The 20,510-nt window shown below is 38.2% G+C and overlaps 1 protein-coding gene across 9 annotated transcripts in view; it reads left to right on the plus strand.

Moving 5' to 3' along the window:
• ATG7 (autophagy related 7) overlaps positions 1–16,724 on the plus strand; it is a 105,112-nt gene extending 88,388 nt beyond the window's left edge. For all 9 annotated transcript variants that reach the window (XR_011100122.1, XM_068694044.1, XM_068694050.1 and 6 more), the window contains one exon: positions 11,863–16,724. Coding sequence is in view for 8 of the 9 variants with exons in the window: in XM_068694050.1 (XP_068550151.1) it covers positions 11,863–11,895 (33 nt within the window). In the remaining variant the exon portion in view is untranslated. The remainder of the gene's footprint in view (positions 1–11,862) is intronic.
• Positions 16,725–20,510: the final 3,786 nt, after the last annotated feature.

Below are 20,510 nucleotides of genomic sequence, written 5' to 3' on the forward strand. Positions count from 1 at the left end.
AAAATACAAAACTCAAATTTTGAGCTTCCATTCGGGATGCTTTGGAAGAATGGTTTCCTAGGAAAATGATTTCCTAGGAAAACCATACTTTGTGTTAGATTTTTTTTTTCTTTGTCTTCTGCTGTAAACAATAGTTGAGTACAATGCTAATTCTTCTGTAAGGATATTCCAAAAATATTATTGAAGTTCAGTGTAAGTCAGAATGGTTAAGAAGGGGATGAATATATATGGATCTGTGGGCCAGAATACGGATTTGTAGTGGGCACGGTGCAGGATAGGTCTGCCAGCTTGCACAAAACAAAATTCATATTTAGGGATCAAGGTCATATGCCATCAGAATATAGAAAGATAATCAAAATAGCTCTTGTAAGGTGTTTATTTTTGATAAAATCATTGGCCTGCCTGACATCTATAATGTAGTTATTAAATACAATCTTAGATTTCTCAAGCTTAGACCCAAACATTTAAATTATTGTTTTGAGAGTGTTCCTCAGATTTTTCTTCAGTTTGAAAAGAGGAGCTTAATGTTTCAATTATTTGTAAGAGTAACTTCTGTGTTTTGGTTTATATCAAGTCTCCCCTTATCTCCTACGCAATAGCTGTAATCACCTGTTCCTTTTAGTTTCTGTTTATTGTAAGCTCTATAAGAGTTGAAGAGCTTTATAAACTGAGTAAAAGTTTAAGGATCGTTTATTACTTGAAAGGAAGATTTTTTTTTTTAATGTAACATGATCTTACATGTTCATAAATGAGAATAATTGGAATGTCATCTGAAAAGAAAGCATCACCAACAGCACATCATCACTCTGCTGCTTGAGCCTGGTCCTCTTGTAAAAGCGATGCGATGTCGGATGCGATGGCAGCGCTGCTCTCTGCTGCAGCTTCTAGGTTTGGGGTTACGGCTCAGTTGGGTGCTGCGTAGCCTGATGTCCCTTGGCTTATGCAACTTGCTGGGAATCACAGTATGAGAAGATATCTCGTTAGGCCCTGCCATGTTTTACAACTTGATGTTTGAATTCAAACACTTGATTGCTCAAAGTTATGCAGAACAACCTCCTAAGTATATTCCAGTTCTTTCTTTGGGGGAGGAGTTGGTGGTGAAATGAAAAGAGATGCTATGTTTAAGATCATGTAAACTCAGTGCTACAAAGAGGTAAAGTATGCATTCATGGTGCAGGAGACCTGTTGCTTGTTTTAAGGTGAATTTTGTGGGGAAAAAAAATCGTTTAACAGTCTTGGGTTTTACTCCCATTTTGAAAACATACTGACTGTGTTTGCTATTTGATTGCAATCAAGTTTTTAAAAGTAGCTGCTCACTCCGGCGCTCACAGTTGGATTAACGTGTTCTTTCTGTGGTCCCTGTTGATCCCATAAACTCAGTGTAATTGCATTCATATAATAGGCAAAAAGATCAAAGTAGTCGCATATGGGGTGGGGGGGGGAAGAGCATTCTGAGCCAAAACAAGCTGTTTGGCTTGTAAGCAATTGGAAACCTTTCCTGCAGCACATCTGCAATGTACTCTGCCTTAGCTCCATAGCGTGGCTCGCTGCGTCCTTCGTGTGACTGCAATCCTAGGGAAAACTTACAAGTAACAGTGCCGTGCTAGTCTTGACTTGACTAAATAGACTTGTAATCAAAGGATTATTTGGTACTACATACATTACATTGGCAGGGCAAAGGTTGGCGCTCTTCTTTTCCAGATCATTGGGTTCAAGTTAATAAAGTGCAGCAGAAGGAATTTGAGTTTTGACTTGGTGAACAAGTTGCTGTACATGAGAAGCACATCACTTGGCATGGTCATGCCATCTTTGACCAGTTTTGTGCTGTCAGGTTGAAGTAGGTACAGTTGGGAACTAGTTCAAGCATGGTTTTGTGACTGCATTCTGCAAATGGAAAAGGCCAACACTTTGTTAAAGCAAATCCAGCAGGACAGATAGGTGTAAGGAAAGGGAAAACAAGGGAATTAGATATGGAGATGTGATAGCTTGGACACATACAAGTGTTCACAAAAGATCCGTTAGCCCAAAGGATGTTGAAATTTAGTGCTCAGAAAAATCTAAAGCAATTTTGAAGAGGGTTACAGAATCTGAAGTCATGCAAGACCCTCCTAGCACAAACACTGTGTACAGTTTAATCAAGATTCTTATTGGTTCAGTTGCATACTGATGAGATCGGTTATCGTAAAATAATTCTGATGCTAGTAAAAATTTTCAGGTGAATCTAGGCTGGATTTGTGGTTTTTGAGACATTTCCTGAGTCACTAGCTAGGTTTTTAAATGAATTTAAAGCTGCCTATAGAGAAAGTTGTGTGATGCACGGGCATAGCAAATGCTGTAAGAGCGAGGCAGCATGCTTACAGAGGTCTGGTTTTGCGGATGCACTTTCTGCTTCCTTGTGTTAATTTTTTGTCCACTTGAAAGAACAGGATTCTAGCACAACTTAGCCATAAACCTTATCTGCTTGTTGTGTTTCTAGAACATCTCTGCCTTCAATATCTAAATATTTAATAATTGTGCTTTTATACTGATGTTTGCAATTTTGTATGTTATGTTCATTTTATGCTATTTGATAAACATCATGGGAAAAGTGACGTGTAAGATTTTAATAATAATCATGGGTAATAATCATGGGGAAAACTGATATGCAAGATTCTGATACTTAAGTTCTCTAAGGTTTTGGAGTGAATTACGTGAAATAAAAATCTGATTATTGCAGTATCATTTATGTGTTCTAGGACTGCAAACCATCTTCTTACATTTGCTTAGTTTCACCTGGTGTGTTCAGAAATTATTTTAGTTTCTAACAAAATGTAGAGCATTTTTCCTGCATAGGAAGAGAGAGGAGAAAGTTTTCCATCACTCCTTCATGCCTCCTCCACAAGCTAGAGATGTTGTGTATACACCACATGTATCTCCATGGAAGCAGTGATGAGATCAGTGAGGTCACTGGATAAATCAAAACTGTAGCAAGATAATATTTTGATTGTTTTTCAAGTTTTCTATTACTTATGCGTTATATACAACACACCAGAGGAAATATCTTTATACTAAAGAGGCATGCAAAATATGCATGTAAGATGACATAACGGCATGTGGGAAGTCTGTATCACTTTTTCTGCCAAATACTGTTTTCTGATAATGGGACTTGAGCTGAAAAAGATCCATAGTGTTGACTCCAGGATTATTTAGAGTAATGCATATTTGGTTTGTGTTTGCCAGCTTCAGTTTGGGAACATGGTTCTTTAGAGTGATCTATATGTCTTGCTTTTTAAGGTAAAATTCTAAAATTCGGGGTTTTTCAAGTAAGAAAATGTTCTGTATGGATGTACCCTTTAACATTTGCCTGTTTTTATGAAGGATTCCTGTTTACCATTGATTGGTGAGCTTCACAAGAAGTTTTTGAGTCTCAGATGATAGCTCAGTGAATAGATGTGACGTGCTGGAAGGAGTTGGGTGTAAGGCCACAAATATGATTAGAGGGCGCAGAGCACGTCTGCAGGCTGGGAGACCCGGATTTGTTCAGGTTTAAGAAGGCTGAGCAGAGAATGTGTAATTGTTGTCTTCAGCGACCTGATGGCAATGTACAGAGGTGCAGAATGAAAGGATGAGAGCCATCAGGCAGCAGTTGTGATGTGATAACTTCCAGTTAGAAAGGGAATAAAAAAATCAGCATGAGTGTGGTCAAACGCCAGAACAGGTTTCCTAGAGAGGTGGTGAAATCTCAGAAATAGTTAAAACTCAGCCGGACAAGGGCCTGAACAACCCCATCTAGTTGGTCGTACTTTGAGGGGAGGATTTGACAAAAACACCTGCACGGTTCCTCCAGTGCAGCTCAGTCAGTGCATCTGTGATCCCACATCGAAACACCGAGTGGACTTTAGGTATCATATTTTATAATCTCTTTAAGATTTGTCTGAATTGTTTACCTCTGAAAGTCATGTGAAGTAGCTTGTATTGTAAAACTGCTGCTCTTTTTCAATCACAGTAACTGAAATGTTTGATTTGTATGACCTGAGAACTAATTTACAGATCTTCCATAGCAGTTATATGTCACCTGTGAATTAAAAAGCCGGGGTGGAACATGGCAAGCTGCTGGTTTACAGCAAAGCAAAGTCTGTGTAGCTGGAAAGGAATAGGCTCGGGCGTGTAGATCGTGATAATTATTTTGATGCATCCATTTATGCATATAATTTGGATTTTCTGTACAAATTTGTGAAACCCTTTTCAAGTAAACATGCATTTGTATCTATGTTGCAATTTTTTTTTGGAGATGTAACTTTTTACATTTAAAACTGTAAAATCTGGGCTCATCGAATGAGGAAAAGAATTTGAGTGTATACTTTTGTGTACTCTAGTGTTTTTATTTTCAGTTCAGTCAAAGGATTTATGAGTGCTGATCATTGCTGTGACAATATTTAAATTAATTGTGGCTTCATTCAAACAACTTCTGTTTGGATAATTGCCTTTTGGTGCTAGTAAAATAAAGTTTCAAATCCCACACCAAAATATGGTAATGGAAATCATCACATCTGCTTGCTGGGGGGTGGTTGTTTGTTTTCACACTTACTTGTTTTCAGTTTTTAAGAGCCTGAGGAAAAGACTTTGTAGTAGAAAGTACCCCCATAGGTAGATGTCATCCCAACAACCCAAGTGCCATGCCCTGAAAAATTGCCTTTGCAGCTCCAAAGACCAGTCAGAGGTGATCTGACTGCGGAGGGGGATTGGTTTTCTATTTGCTTGCTTCTCTGCTTTGTTTTTTCCTGGCACAAAAAGAAACAATTGAAGGAAATGTGTCTGTGTGTCTGAGGCTTTTTTTTTGTTGTTACTATAAAACTTGTATGCACTTTGTTTGCTTTTGTTTGTTTTATTGGATTGTTAACTATCTTTTAATTGTGTAAAAAAATTAAGAATGTTTTCATATAATACAATGAAACAGCTGGGAAAACTACTATAAAAGCAGAAAGTACTAATTACTGCTGAGTGCTACTCTTTGTATATCTGATTGAAACACAGAAGATATGTAAAAGATTTTCAATCTAAAAGTTTACAGTCTAAACAACAACAATGAAATCTGCATTGTTTATTTGCCTTTTTCTACTTAAATCTACCTTTGGAAGTATTTAAAAGCTTCAGGTGCCAGTTCTGCAGGATGCTTAGACATTGGTCTGGCTTCAAGTGTGTGAGTTGGCTGAGACCCTGTGCTAAGGAGCTGGCTGAGGTGGCGGGCTGACCAACTGCTGCAGGGCATGTAGGCAGTTCAGGCTAGTGTAAAGCCCATCCTGGAAGAGGAGGTTTTCAGAAAAAGGCTGTGATCCCTCTGTCCCAGCCTCCCAGAACACTGAGTATTCAGGAAAAAGGGCTATGAGTACTGAACTAACAATAGAAGGGCGGAAAACCAAATGCTAGACACCTGTAGCTTGATAGGATAGAAGACACGAAAGGAAATCAGAAGAGATGTCCTGAAATGGTGAGCACAAGGTTCTTAACCATACTGCAGGTAGCCAGATGAAGGCAGCAGGGCGATGTGGAGAGGGGCAATGTTTCCAGTTCCTGTGAAAAGTGAGGCTGTGCGTGAGAGGTATGGATATAGTAGGGAGAATAATGGTTGCTGCAGGTTAATATCATTAGTTAGATTTTAAGCTGTGGTTATGGGCTGAAGATGCAGAATTTTGGAAAGTCTATAAAGGGAAAACAAGCATCCTTCAGGGACACCCTCATTGACAAAAGCAGAGTTGGAGGTAGGTGAATGTTATTGCGAGGCTTTAAACCATTTGGACAGGGAGGGCTGTGAAGTTTCTAGCAGAGACAGAAAAAAGGGACTTGTGTAGGTAGCAGGGGTGCCAGGAATTTGTCAGCAGTGTAAACTAGCTGGGATAGGACCATTGTGGATAGGGATCTGGAAAGAATATCCACTATTTGCACTACCTGCTATATAAATAAAGCAGCCTGGAGAAGGAAATGCAGTTTTTATAAGCCTCTGATTTTTTTTTAGGTTAATCTATTTGTGTGTGTGTGTATAAGTATGTAATTTCTGCAACAGCTGAAGCCAGAAAGATCTCTTAGTCTGTAGTTAATTCTTCAAACATGCAGCCCCAGGGTAGGAGAGCGTACCAGTATGCTTGTATCAGAAACGTGCTTAGATCTCTGGCTTGCTGTTAGAAATAGTTTCCTTTGGGATGGCTGTAATGACTCCTGACACCTGGGTATTCTCTCCTTCAGGGTTTTCTGTCCCTCCTGCAGGGACATCTCACCGTGTTAAATGTCATGTAAGGAATATCTATGGCGTAAGCTGTAAGGTAAAAAACAAAGCTGATTTGGGCTATAGTTTTGCTGGCCACAGTTCTGTTAGAGCAGGTGGACAGCCACTTCTGAAACATATAACTCTGTCCTGCTGCAGAAATAGGTACCTGTTGGAGCAGCACAGATAGGTGTGGATTGGGTGAACAGCTCTTGTGGGGGAACCGCTGCAATTACGGTAGGATAGGCTGTTTCCACTGTGAGCAAGAATGACTCCTTATTTAGGTGCATGGCCTGAGTTTCTTAGATAGCAAAGAAAATACTTCACTGTAGAAGTGCACTATGCAGGCACTGGCATGCATCTCAGTATAAATTCTAAGCAAAGCTAAATGCTCTCGCTAATGTAGAATCATGTTCATGTTGGCTGTTCGTGGACAGCTTTTCTTTTTTTCTTTTTTTTTTTTTTCCTGTGGGAAAGGGGATAAGTAAGGAGTTGTTAAATATGCAAAATGCTTGAAGTTTGTTTTCAGTTGCAGTAAGATGAAGGGTGGGGCTTAACTGTGCATCACTACCCAAGATGAAAGGAGGGTGCTGAACTTTATAATTAGCATCCCTCAGTCCGTACAGTAAAGTTTGAAAAAGTTACATGTTGGAACTTGCATACACTTAATGAATTTCAAGTTGCAATTTCATTTCTGTTGCCATTCCTGAAAGATGCAGTCACTGGACCAGGAAGAATATTGAATGAGCCACACAAGGACAGTTAATGCAGCCTGCTGTAGCTAGTTCATCTGATTGTATGTTATATTTACATACACAAATAAACATGCTTTGTCAAGTACATTATTTACATACACAAATAAACATGCTTTGTCAAGTAGGTGAGGCTGGCAGAAGCTCTGAGTGTAGAATAAAAACATGTTTAACCTAATATCTATCAAAAAGCTCACTTTTATAGATGTAAAATAATTAAATTTCTTTAAATTTAAAATGCTTGAATATATATATGTATTCATTTGTTTAGCTTTCCTGAGTAAGGGTACATTTCTAAATTGGGAAGTAAGATATGAAGAGGCTTAATTGGCCTGGAAAGCTGCCTGTTCTCAAGTGATACCCACCGGTGCTGTTTGATGCAGGTAACATCTGATTTTTAGCCTCACCTCTGCCTGCAGAATTTTACTTTTTCCTTACTCTTCACCGTCTTTGGAGCAGCTACAACATAGTAAATACTGTGGTTTTCTGAGTGGCGTGCATTTGATACATGTGTATGTAAATTTCTCTCAGGGGCGTGTGGAAAGCAGCGCGTGGGGCATGGTGTTTGTTTGCTTCGCCTCTCTTAATGAGGCAGCCAGTCCTGTGACAATTGCTGCTGGGTCCATGCTGGCAAGAAACCTTAAAAAAATCCCCTTGGGATATGCTGATATTCTTGCAGGCATGTTTATAAGGTGAACAGTAGTTCTGTATTTGAATTGCACATGTTAATTCTAAGACGTGGAGCTGTGTTTCCATATGTGAATGCTACCAGGTGTTCTTGGTGTAGGAAGAGAAATCCCACTCCTTTCAGTGGGATTATTGAAGATGCAATCAGAAACTGCTTAAAATCAGTCACTGGGAACTTGTGAACAGTTACATTAATACACTTTTTTTTCCCCATTTTTTCCTATTATGTAAGAAAATAATACTTGTCATTTCAAGAAAACAAGTGCAGGAATTCTTCTCTTATCCTGAATAGCCATAATTTCCACCTGAAATTTAACACCCTCTGCATGGCAGTTTGAAGGTAAAAGCAAGTACTTGAAAAAAACAGGTGCATTGAGGTAATCTGGCCAGATTTGGGTTTAAAAAAAAAAAAAAAAGAAAAGAAAAAAGGTTGATTTTGACAGCTAGTTTATTATCTTCCTATTTTATGACTTCTCCTGTCATTACCTGTAGCTGCATTTAGGTTGACTGAGCCAGGTGTGCTGCAGGACTGAGGAGAGGTGAGAACAAAATCCGCATTCACAGCTCAAGCGGGGTGTCAGGTTCTTGGTGTGACAGTCATTTTAGATCATTTTAGATCATTTTATATATTGTCTTTCGTGCCTTTTTGTGTTTCTTGATTTCTGCTCTGTAAAAGTTCCACAGTTTCAAAGTAATAACCAAAGTTGGCGTAGTAATAGAGCATGTCATTTAGGTGTCTTTTCATGGAAAGATGTCCTGCTATTAACTGAGAGCCCATGAAGTATTGGAATTTAGTTATCAGTACTGACATATAATACAACTTCTTCTGTGCAGTGTAGTATAGCTTGTTTTCTTTAGGTTAGCGTGCAATTTTTAGCTTTTGTGTTGAATTTTCTCCTTCTTTTCCATGTTCTCCCCTCCATGCTGCACAGGATTTATTAAGGCAGTGCTTCACTCTTCAGAGACCTGTAGGAAGCTTCATCATGCAGTGCCGGGGTTGTGCCAGCTCTGATAGGCAGACGAAGTGTAAACTGTCTTATAAAACTGTCTGGCACCTCTTGCTCAGTCACCTTGTCACTGCTGTAGAGAGAAGTCCGTCTCCTGGAAGTAAAATACGAGCAGGCTGTTCAAATGTTAAAAATAATTCTCCTCAATCCAGGATGAGATTGACATTAAACATCACATTTAAATACCTGGAACCTCAGTTTCAGCCTTTCTGCAAATATTTTTATAAGACTCCTAGAAAAGAGGTGTGCTTTAGATAGGAAACAATTGGCTTGTTCTTTTCTCTTCCCTTTCCTGCTGCTGTTAACAATGCTGTGTTTCCAGGGCCTTAGCTCTGTAGCGTCGCTGAGTAGCTGGAGTTACTCAAATACCCAGGTGCACTTTACACTCTAGTCATGTAAAGCTAGATAAAATTGGAGCTAATACTACACCTACGAGTAGTAAAGAGGCACGGCTGGTCTTTCTGATCTACCAGCTGTGTGTCAGAGCCTTGCATCGGCAGAGAGCTGCAAGGTACAAAGGCAGGAGACTCCTGTGAATGTGCCGCCCAGCCCATTCTGCACCGTTCAGGTTTTCAGAGCTGCTTTGAAGGAAGGGCCTGGGCTCGAGCATGCAGCCAGGTGCCAGGTTTTTGAAGCAATCTGAGGCTGAGCGGTGCTTCTCCCCCAGCCAGGAGCTCAGGCTGCCTTGTAGGCACTGCCGCCGGCTGTGCAATGGGCTGGAGCGCTGGAGCTGTGCTTGGGCTGTAAGTCTTCAAGTTACTTGAGGCCCTCTATGGGTTGCCTGTCCCTGGCTATTGAAGCCGAACAGAAAACTCCATTATTCTGTTATTCCCCTTTTCCTCCCAAAGCGGAGTTACAGCGTTGTCGGAGCTGCTCGTTGTGCCATACGGGGTGTTGGTGTAACGCAGGCATTGCACATCACAGGTGTAAAGCCAGAAGGCTCTGTGAGCCTCACAGGAACAATGCAACAGCTAGGCACTTTCTGAAGGGAATTGTTTCCATATCACATAATTACTAATGTAACTGGCAGCCTTACCAGCCTTTTTTTCTTTTCTTTTTTTTTTTTTTTAATTAAAAAAAAAAAGGCAAAGCAAAAACCAAGCAGAGTGTACTTGCCTTCTCACCCACACTGCTCAGATCAGAACTGATGATGGGAAAGCACGGAGCAGAGACGCTGGCTCTGCTCCCAGTGTATCTGTTTAGTAGATAAAGAAGACTTTTAGGGATCTCAGTCAGCTTCTTTCTCTTTTGCCTTTGAATCACCTCATGGCATTTTTAAAAGTATTTATTGTGTTTCTTTCTCATGGGGGAGTGGTTTTTGAGGGTTAATAACTATGGGCTTTGTTCTCAAAAATGAGAGTAGGCTAGACAAAGATGGGCTATCAGTCTGAACTTTGGATTTCTTGCTGATTGCCAGTTTGAATCATACCATAAACGCTATTTAAAGATTTTGTTTTTCGTATTTATTTTCCACATCCTTGACCCTGACTGGTGAGCTGGACATTTGTGTTTGCCTTGGCAAGCTCCAAGCTGCTCATCTAGGGCAGGATGAAAACTCTTTTTTCCTTTTGTAAACAAACTGTTCCTTCAGTATTTTCCATAAGGATTTACACCACCATTTTGCAACGCTTCTAGGAACTGAGAAAATCCTGCCATTCAGAGTTTTCATTTTACACAGCTTGTAGAAGTGCATAGAAAGCTTTGATTTTATATGAGTAATTGCTTCCTGGGGTTGGATATGAAGAGCCTTTTTCAGGATATTTTCAAATTCCAGAAATATCACATTTTATCATGCAGGGTTTTACTAAAACTGTAGGTAGGTATTCTTTGTCACCTGTCCAGAAGTGTGGTTGTGTGTAGTTATTATTTGTCTAACACCGATGTGTGCAGACCAGCCATGAACACATTTTGGTACCTTTGCACATCTTGATACTTTTTATTGGGAAGTAGAATACACAATTTTAAAGCAAGCTAATGGTACAAACAGAATTTATGTATTGGTATTAAAAAGTTTAAATCTTACCCAAACGTGACGTACCACCATTATCTCCATGTTCTCGACTGTAAAGTTTTCTGTTACACCATTTTGTTGTGTTGAACTCTGAAAGGTTTTAGAAAAGTTTGAATGATCCTGAAGAAATGTCCACATATTGGTGGCTCTTTGCTGGCAGAGATGAGCTTGCTCTATTCAGATGATCAGAACCAAGCAGGTCAGAGCCAAATCCAGCTGAAAGCTCTGTACCTGTCTTAGTCCTGATCCCAAGCTACTACAAGCCCTGCCAACTGCAAACAGGGTATTTGCCATGAACTAAACCTCAAAATAAAATAATCATAAAAACCTTTTGAGAGCACCCACATTTTTCTAGAAGAAAGTTTGTAGAACGTGTTCAGAATATGGTCATGTTTGATTTTTTCAATTAGTTTTGCTTTCAAGTCCCTGTATTTTTCTTAAGGTCATGGTAACTGGTATGAATTTGTAACCCTCACTTCAGTATGTTTGTAAGGATGCCAGATTCCTTGGTGTTCTGTGAAAATACTTTTTTCCCCCAATCTACAAATGCTCACTGAACATGGACAAGTAGCAAAATAAAAGTACAGTTATACAGAACTGCAGAAGTAATCTGTGTAAATTTTCAATTTTTTTAAACAATAAAACATGTTTTAAAACAAATAAAAAGAACAAATTTTTACTTAGCTTTTCATTTTTATGTTGCCATTTATGAGATCTAATATTTGGGTGCAAAATGGTATATTGGAGAACAACTAGTTCTTCATGAGTGTCTTCAAAATTTTCTGCAGTTTCTAGTAAAGTATGCTATTTATTTTAAGTTATTATCCAGATCAAGCATGTGCTAATGAAACAGAAAAACAATACTAAATGTTTGGTTTTTGCTCTACTGCTTACTGTAAGTGATAATAAATAGCAAATAGCCAATCTGACAGTTCAGGAACAAATGCTGAGAAGTAGGCTGAAAAACACCCCCAAAATAGTGAGTGCAATGTAGGTTGTTAACAGAAGAGAAGAGCACCAAATTGAGTGTTAAGCTCCATTGATTCTAGTCAACAGTCCATAAATGTTATTTATTTGTCCTTTTAAATAGTAATACTAATTTTATAAAGGTATATTAAAAGCATGTTTGAACTCCACAAACTAAAATTAGGCTTTATTCTGTTGCAGATCTGGGACATGAGTGATGATGAAACAGTCTGAAAATCAGCTGAATAAGGTGGAAGATGACCTACTTTGGACTGCAGTGCTGCCTTTTATCTGTTATTTGACAAGTTAACGATTGCTTACCTATTCTGACTGCTACAAATATGAACAACTATAAACCACATAGTGACATGAATATCTTCACCGTAAAAACAGTCTGTTATGGATATAACTCTCCTTATTTTCATTTTTATTATGTAAATAACCAAAGCAATGTGGTTATGTTTAAATCTGCTCTTCTTCTCGTCTTTTTTTTTTTTTTGGTTTATGTATAAAATATGCTGCTTAAGTAAAGTTTGGTGTTTTATTTGTTCCAGTTTTTATTTTCTTTGTTACCAGACATGTCTAAGCAGCATGTCTAAATGTCCTTTTTTTCATCTTTACATTTATGCCCCTTTAGCTAGAACTAGTTAGAATTTATTATTGAGATTGAGAATATTCTGCTGCTGGGAATTAAACTGCACCTTTATTTAAAGGCGAGCAGGAGTAGGTAAGAACCTACATGTACAGCCTATGCCACGTTGCTTGCTATATGGAAGTACGTAGTCATTATTTCCCTTTTCTTCGTTTCAGTATGATTGTTCTTGCCTGTGTCAATGGAGATGTTATTCTCTGTAAAGATCTCATAATTTCACGCTATGGAAAAAAACGTGGTTTGACTTATATTTACACAGGAAAGACCAAAATGTGTCTGTATCAAGATTAATCTCCTCTGAAGCTTAGAGAATGTGCTATTATGTAGTAAAACTTGCTTAAAAGGTGATTCACTAATTCAGTAAAAACTTGCAGAGAAATTCTGAACTGAAATAAGACATTGGTTCTCCAGCTGTGCCATTCTTGAGTGCTGTCATATGCTATTTTACAGGTGTTAACAGACACCAATTCTGATTTTCATTTTGGCTGGATTTTAAGTATTTCAATTTTTGCGGCATCAGGAATAGCTTTGCAAATATGATTTATCACAAAGAGTAGTATGAGGATCCTTGATGGACTCTCAAGAATTTAAAAAATAAAAATGAATTGTAAAATATCAAAGCACCTTACTACCAAATTGAATCTATTGTTTTTTATCTTGCAATGCATTTTAGAAGTATATTAGAAATCCTTTTTCTGGCTTTATTTTGTGGAGACTCTGTAGTATCTTGCTCCAAAAAAAAAATGCAAATTGCTTTATCTGGCAATCTGTATTTCCTGTATATATTATGAAAACTTGTTGGTAAATCCAATTATTTCAGTTTATTTTAGTTCCTTCCTTAACATAAGCTCCAAATACCTGGTGCAGATAATTTCACAGTTTCTCTCTTACTCCACATCAGAGGAAGTTCTGTCAGGTCAAATTCACCTAAAAGCAAGGATATCTGCAACTCCCATATTCCATTCATAAAAGAAGATTTATTGAGACGTGCTGAGGTTTGCGTTAAGTGTCTCCAATACTTATTTATTGTTTGTATTTCTTGTAACTATTATATTAATAACATTTATGTGATTACTTACATAGCTTTAAGGGAATGTCCAGTTTAGCTGACTTCATTGCAATATGTATATGAATCAATTTTTTTAAAAAGACTAATAACCATAGGAAGCTGATCTTTTGGTGGTTAGTTAATGATCAATAAGATTGATAATGTGCCATGTCTGTTTTAAAGCAGTTTGTTAATATACAGAATTACTTATGAAGTTAAATGATTTGCTGATTTGCATTTCTGTAGTTCAGCTGAAATCATCAGCAAGTATCAGGGTAGTTTAAAGGGAATCATCTCATTTTTATCTTTTGGAGTTGCTGAGTATGGAGTGTAAGAGTCTTCTGCAGTTTTTGATTACCTGAAACTTCAAAACTAGACGTCTTTCAGAAATCTGATAAGCATTAATCATTATTTTAAATATGTAAAACTTTGATTATCCTGTTAAGGTTACATTGCATCTTTACATTGAAATATCTATTTAATTGCAGAAGTATGCAAGATCTAAAAGTTCAGAACTCAGGGTTAATATGATGTTTCCTTACCTCTCTAATTTCAGTAACATACAATTCTCTGAGGCTGAGCTGCTTCCTGTACATATGCTTCCCAGATGTCTCTGATGTTCAGAAACACTTCAGTGTAACTTAGAATAACTTCCGTTGTCTAACTTTAATGTTGTTTTCTTTCTCCTCGTGGACCAAAATTGTTCTTATTTTGCTTTTATTCAATGTCTGGGCGTTTACTGAGTGAGAATGAGAATACATTCAAATGAAATACCATTAACATTTCCATTACCATTTAGATTCAAATACCATTAACAGATAAACATGTTTATTTACTGGCTTGTGTGTACTTTAATAGCAGGATTTTGGCACAGCCCCTTCAGCTGCAGATACTGCTGTTTAGTAGAAGAAGCTAAACTTTGACCTTTCTTCATGGAGGAGGCAGGAGTTGTATTTGTTCTGCCATGACTTCCTAGGCAGTGCTGAAGAGCCCAAATTCATCTTTTTGCTGTACAACCCAGCAGCCACCATGGCTCCTTAGGAGTTAACCAAATCTGTTGGGAATAGGGAGTGAACAGCCTCAGAGGGACCTACTCTTCTTTCTAAGCTATCTAACAGAAATGCAATGGCATTACATGGCAATGTGTTTGGGACCGTATCTCAGAGAAGGCAAATATGACACCTATCTCTCACATCTGGAAAGCCATTTAATACTGTTAGAATACAACAGATCTTGATGGAGAGCTGTTGACATCATTTTTGTGTTTGAATACTATAAAATCTCATGGGACAAATACCTTCCATTTTGTTTTAATGCTTTTACTGTCCAGAATTTTTGTTTTGTGCCATCTCTTCAATGTGTTTGCTGGCTGAAGTCTAGGATTTGTTATGGAATAGCACCACATTCTTAAAATGAGTAACTTGAAATTTATTTATAAGTTCTTTAAGACCGTCACTTGCTTTCATCCTTGCTTTCACAATCTGCCGTTAAATCCTCTTTGCCTGTGTCCTAGTCTGTTGATCTGGAATAAATTTCACTTAGGGCATGTCGTTTATGTTAGGTATAAATTGCCAGTAGAATTGTATCCAATAGGGGGTTTAGACCACATGAGAATGTGCTCCATGGAGCATGGGGCTAGTTTGAGTCTGAAGCCTTCAACAAGTTCTACAAGGGAGAAGGGGCACAAAAGTGTAAGCAACACTTACATGTAGATCCGTGCAGAAAGATTCGTGATGTTCCAGACATGTTGCTCTAGAAAGTCGCCAAGGAATGGAACCTTAAATGTATGCAATAGAAGTAGTAGCAAAAGTGAATATTTTTTCCACGTGTAAGTGGTTTCTTCTAGTTTCTCATTTGTCATTTGTAATTTCCCTCTTCCTTTAATTTCTTTCTTGTACTGTGGTAGAAAACTTTTACTGATACGAGTTTTGTCTGTTTCTGAACTTTTTACTCTGCTATTATTTAGTATTCTATAATTAGGATCATGTCACATTACTGTTGTTTCTCCCTCATACTGAATGTGTATAAACTATTCTTTTAATTGGAATTGCTAATATCTAGTTCATCATTGCACTACTCTGGCACAGCGTTGGGTCATGCCCAGGTCCTGACTTGCCTTTGAGTTTTCATCCTCTTTCCAAGCTGGATCATAAAGAGTCAGATCGCTGAGATGTGACTGACAGTAGGCTTTGGTCTGCAGGATTCCCAATAATGTCGATAATGTGTGAAACAATCACTAAGCTTCTGAAACCAGTTTTTGGGATCAAGAACAACTCTGCCTGCTTCTTATGGAACCGTTAAGAGCCATGACAGAATCCATGAGTGTATTTTAAATGGTTTCTCTTCAGAGTATAACCATATCTTAAGAGTTCAAGGAGAGTCCTAACTCTCCTATGGGAATAGGAAGGATAGCTCACATTCTTGAAAATCTAAATATGTCACAAGCCAACACATAATTAAAACTTTCTTGTCATTCTGCCAGTTAAAGACATCTCTGTTGTGCAGTGCAAGTCCAGCCAGTCCTCCACGTGGCACCGATAGCCGTTCTCATTCTGTCCAGTGGTTCAACGTTTGCTGTTGGAACTTTGCATTACAAGTACTCAAAAGCTGATGAGAGCATGAACAGCTGGATGGTAGGATTTTTTTCTTGCTACTTTCCCAATTTTTACACCCAAAGTTTTAGTTTTTTTCTTTTTTTGTTTGTTTTTAAATAATGATGCAATACTTTCCTTAGAAACAGATAAGCATCTATATTACAAAGACAGCCATAAAAAAAAAAATAACATTTGTGGCATGGTAAACTTCATCAGACTTCCTAAAAAACAGTCTGAAAGATGTCCTAAGCCTGTTATCATGTTTTCCCAAATCTTTTGACAAGACTTCCTAAATTGTTTTTCGTTTTATTTTATTTTATTATTTATTTTTTTAATAATTTTTCAGTGCAGATATTCTGCTTTTGTATATCCTACCAAAATGAAACTTTTCCTTCTGGAGGGCATTGTGCACCTTTTCTCTTTCAAAGCACCTGAATTAACAGTTATGAAAGACAGAAATGCCACACAGAAGAACTTTGGACTGTCTCAGTCTGTCAATATGTAAATTCCTAATCCATGAAAAACTTGCCTACCTGTCCCGTTTCAGTTCCAGATCTCTTTCCCTTCCAGTTGCCAGGACTTTCTCCAGAGCCCTAACGGTGTTTAAACATACTGTGGAACCATACAGGTTGTGCTTTAGGCTTGTGATTAATACAGACTTTACCTATTAGCACTTCAGCTCTCCGGTGTAATCATTTTTTCAAAGTTTGTTTTCTTGTTTGTCCAGTACTTAACAGGTTTTGGAATAAAAAAGAAAAGAAAACAAAAAAACTACAACACTGTTTATTGACAAAGAATGTTTTCAGTCTCCTTTGTTATCAAGAAACCACACCCTTTGGTCCACTACCACTGACAGTGGTGACTTACAGTGAGCAGTGACTGATGAATGGAGGTACTGAAGGGCTTCCTGCTTTGTGCTACTAGGTTGACACAGAGAGGTTAACAGTCCCTGCTTTTGTTTGTGTTTTTTTTTTTTTTTTTTTGATTATTATTAATTCCCCAGCTTTAAAAAATGTAAAATGTACAGAAATTGGCTATATATACACTTGGCAAAGAACAGCTGTTTTTTGTTTGCAGTTATCCTAGGTCAAAGGAACTAATCTGTTGCTCTGCCCCATTGTTTTGTTGAAGTATTGTTGAGGATTGTTTGAAGTCATGCAGTGCTAACCAAAATAGGCTGTGGCTTGGGCTAATTTGTAGCCACTTTTCTTTTAAGTACAGTAGCTGAAATTCAGCAATCCTTATTCTTCCACCAGCTAATGACTGGTGCTTTGTCCAGGTTGTAGTGAAGTCTTCTGAGTGAGTCACTTGAGGATTGTTTTAACCTGGCAAATTAAATTGGCGGTGCAAAAGGGAAACTGAAGCTACTTCTGGAAGAATAAATAGCAACACACTGAAGTAGCAATGACGTGATATATGTTAAGGTATTCTCTGTCGTAGAGCAGCAAATTTTTCCTCTTGTTTTCCAGTTTAAATGATCTCACCCCAGGATAAGGATGCAGAGGTGTGCTCCAACCATCTATAATTTCAGATACAAATAGCTGCCCTTGGTAACTGACAATACAGTGTCTGCCAATGGCAACTTCACCATAGCATTTTTTCAAAGTTCATGGAATTATTTTGGCCATTCTTTGACAAGATAGTCAAAGCTTCCATCGGCTGTTTGTCTGAATTTTGCATATGAATAGCATGTTTTTTTTCCTGTTTAGTCAGGCAATGCTCGCTCACAGTTGTACCTTCTTGCAGGCACTTCCTTGGGCTGGGGAGTAGAAGGGGGCAGTCAAGAGTTCTAACACAAATGTGTTGGTTTCCCGGCATGGAGTTTACTGGTGTTCCCATTTCCTGTAGCAGTCTAAGTGCCCGTTTCAACTTGTTTTGCCAATAGAGAGCTATGTAGTACATTGATATAATGTACAATGCTTTGCCTCTGGAACTGGAGGTCACGTGAGCACATGCATTTCATTTTAGGTGCTAGAAATTTCAGATTATTTATTAATAAAATATTTTAGCAAGCTAACAGGAAGGCAGCAGCATACACACAGTGTTTTACTGCTGCAAATAAAGGGGTGTTTTTTTAATTCATTCTTTCTAACTTCTCTCCTTTCCCATACAGTTACCTTCTGTTCTTAAAACGCTCTTTAGGCATTCAAAAATTCAGGCTTGTGTGCAACTTCAGTTTGCATTTTACCACTGGGACATTTGATTTTTTTTTGCATGATCTCAACAGAACAATTCATTTCTAGATTTGTTAGTGAACTCATATTATGCAGTATGTAAGTAAGAAATGGGAGGCATTATTCTGGTTTCTTTCATACAGAGGAGGCCACTAATGTTTTCCTCACTTTCTCTTTTGGTCAAATGTGTGCGCACTTAACAAACTTCAGTTTATGCATCCCTGCCAAGCTGAGGGAGTGCTCAAGGAGTTTGGTGCATTTCAAATGCAAGCTGTCTTCTCATTTCTGTCATAATTCTACTTTCTAAATCAAAACCAGTATGGGCTAAAACCATGTGGAGAAATGCTGCTGAAATTGTTGCCGCATCATGTCAGTATAGACTTGGAAGAACAGCGAGGGCAGTGGAGCTTCCAAGTCTGGCCCATTCTGGCTACGTTTGAACCTCTGGTTTTTGACAGCAGTAAATTGCTGCCCTCATTTTTTTTTCATCATCTCTTTTTGCTTTATTTCCTCCCCAGCCCCATTCTGCCCCTTGCTGGTAGGGGAGGGGTGTGGATGGACAAGCAAATTAATTTTCAGTGTAAAATCTCTTTTAAATTTGGATAAGAGGAAAGGAAATCTATGAAGTAGGTATAATTTTGCTTGAGGGTTTTGCTTTGTCTTTAAATGTCTCTGTTTTCATTTTGTGCTTAAAAGTCTGACTTTCATACAGTAATTCTGTAGGTGTTACCACTTCCTCAGGAACCTGTGACTCAGGCAATGTATAAATGAAATGACATCACCGGCAACTTTTGTTTGAATTGCCTGTTTCCTAAATAGGGACTGTTGTGTTTTTTTCTTTTAATACTTGCATAATTGTTTTTTGTTTTGTTTTGTTTGGGGGGAGGGGAAGGGTGAAATGAGGAGGTTTAGTTATCTAAGGCAGCCTTGCTATTACCATTAACCACACTGTTTTACCCTTTTAAATCATTGAATTTAATATATTGAAGTTAATTTAATATACTTTTGAATTTAATATACTGAAGTTTACTTAGAAGATTGGCATTTCTACACAAGGTATTTGTGAATGAAATTACTGTAATTAGGCGTTAGGAGTCTGTATAAAGCATTCTTAATTCACTGCTGATAGGTTGAGAAAGGAAGAGGGGGGAAACGGAAAAGGCCAGAGTGGGATTTTCCATTAGTATTCTGGAAGTAGTGCAAACAAAAGAAATGTTTTATACTGCTGCCTAAACTGCAGTTCTAAGTGCCTCTCCCTTGCTGCTCCCAGTAGCTTGTATTTATACCACAGGAGATTCTTGGTAGATTTCAGTGATTACGTCTGTGTAACTGATATTTTTCAATGAGATCATCATGAATATATGTAAGGAAAATAGGAGGACCTGGAGAAAGGTTTGCTTCTGAGCAGAGTGTCCACAGACAGGCAGGAGCGCTGGTTGCAGCGGGCCCGGGGGGACCCTCAGCAGCTGCATTTCTTCCTCGGACGCAGCTCCCCTGATGTCACTGCAGGAGCTGGCTGCTAACCGTGAGGAGTCATGTCAGGAATTGCTGTCATTGGAGGAATGCGGGGAGTTGGATGTCTGTCTAGGTCATTTATTCCTGGTGTTATGGGACAGGCTATAAAAGAGTTGCATTTATTTATTATTGTCACGCACAAAGGATCGCTGTTCCTTCGTTTAAATAGTAACAGCTTTGGGACTTCATAGGCACCAGTACAACAGAGGCTGCGGAGTACAGCAGAGTCATTTTGGCTCTGCTTCGGTTGTATCCGTTCTCACTGAGTAGACAATGTCATTGTGTCTGCACTTTAAAGGAAAACGCAGAGAAAGCCCATGTGTTCAGGGAGGTGGTGTTAGTGGCTACTGTAGGTTATGGTCTTTCTTCTGATTATCTCAGTCCATCTCAAACTTTGGCACTGTTAAGAACCGCATCACTAAAGTTATTTTTTAAATAAGATGTTAAACCAAAGTCCTTAAAAAAAAAAACACAGGTTATACATGTCTTCTTTGGATTTTTGTTTTTAATAGTATAGATGGCTTGGTGGTGTTTTTTGTTTTTTGTTTTTTTTTTTTTTTTAATTATTATTTCATCCTCTATTCCTGAAGTTACTGTTCAATTTCCTTTGGATCCTTCATTTTCTAAATGACCCTTGCCCAGGGTCCTGCATGCTGTTATTGAAAAAGTCCCACTCAAGTTCCACCCGGTGGCTATCAGAGCAGTAGTTATGTATTATTATTGGTACTAAGTCAGAATGCTTTGAGATGATGGATGGTATAAATGTAATAACATTACAATTACTTGGTCACTCAGACATAACATAAAAACAGTTTTTCTCCACTTTAATTCAAATGTTTGCTGCTGTATGTCTCTTGCATGCTGAA

The sequence above is a fragment of the Anas acuta genome, chromosome 11 (assembly GCF_963932015.1).
Source record: "Anas acuta chromosome 11, bAnaAcu1.1, whole genome shotgun sequence".
Classification (NCBI taxonomy): Eukaryota; Metazoa; Chordata; class Aves; order Anseriformes; family Anatidae; genus Anas; species Anas acuta.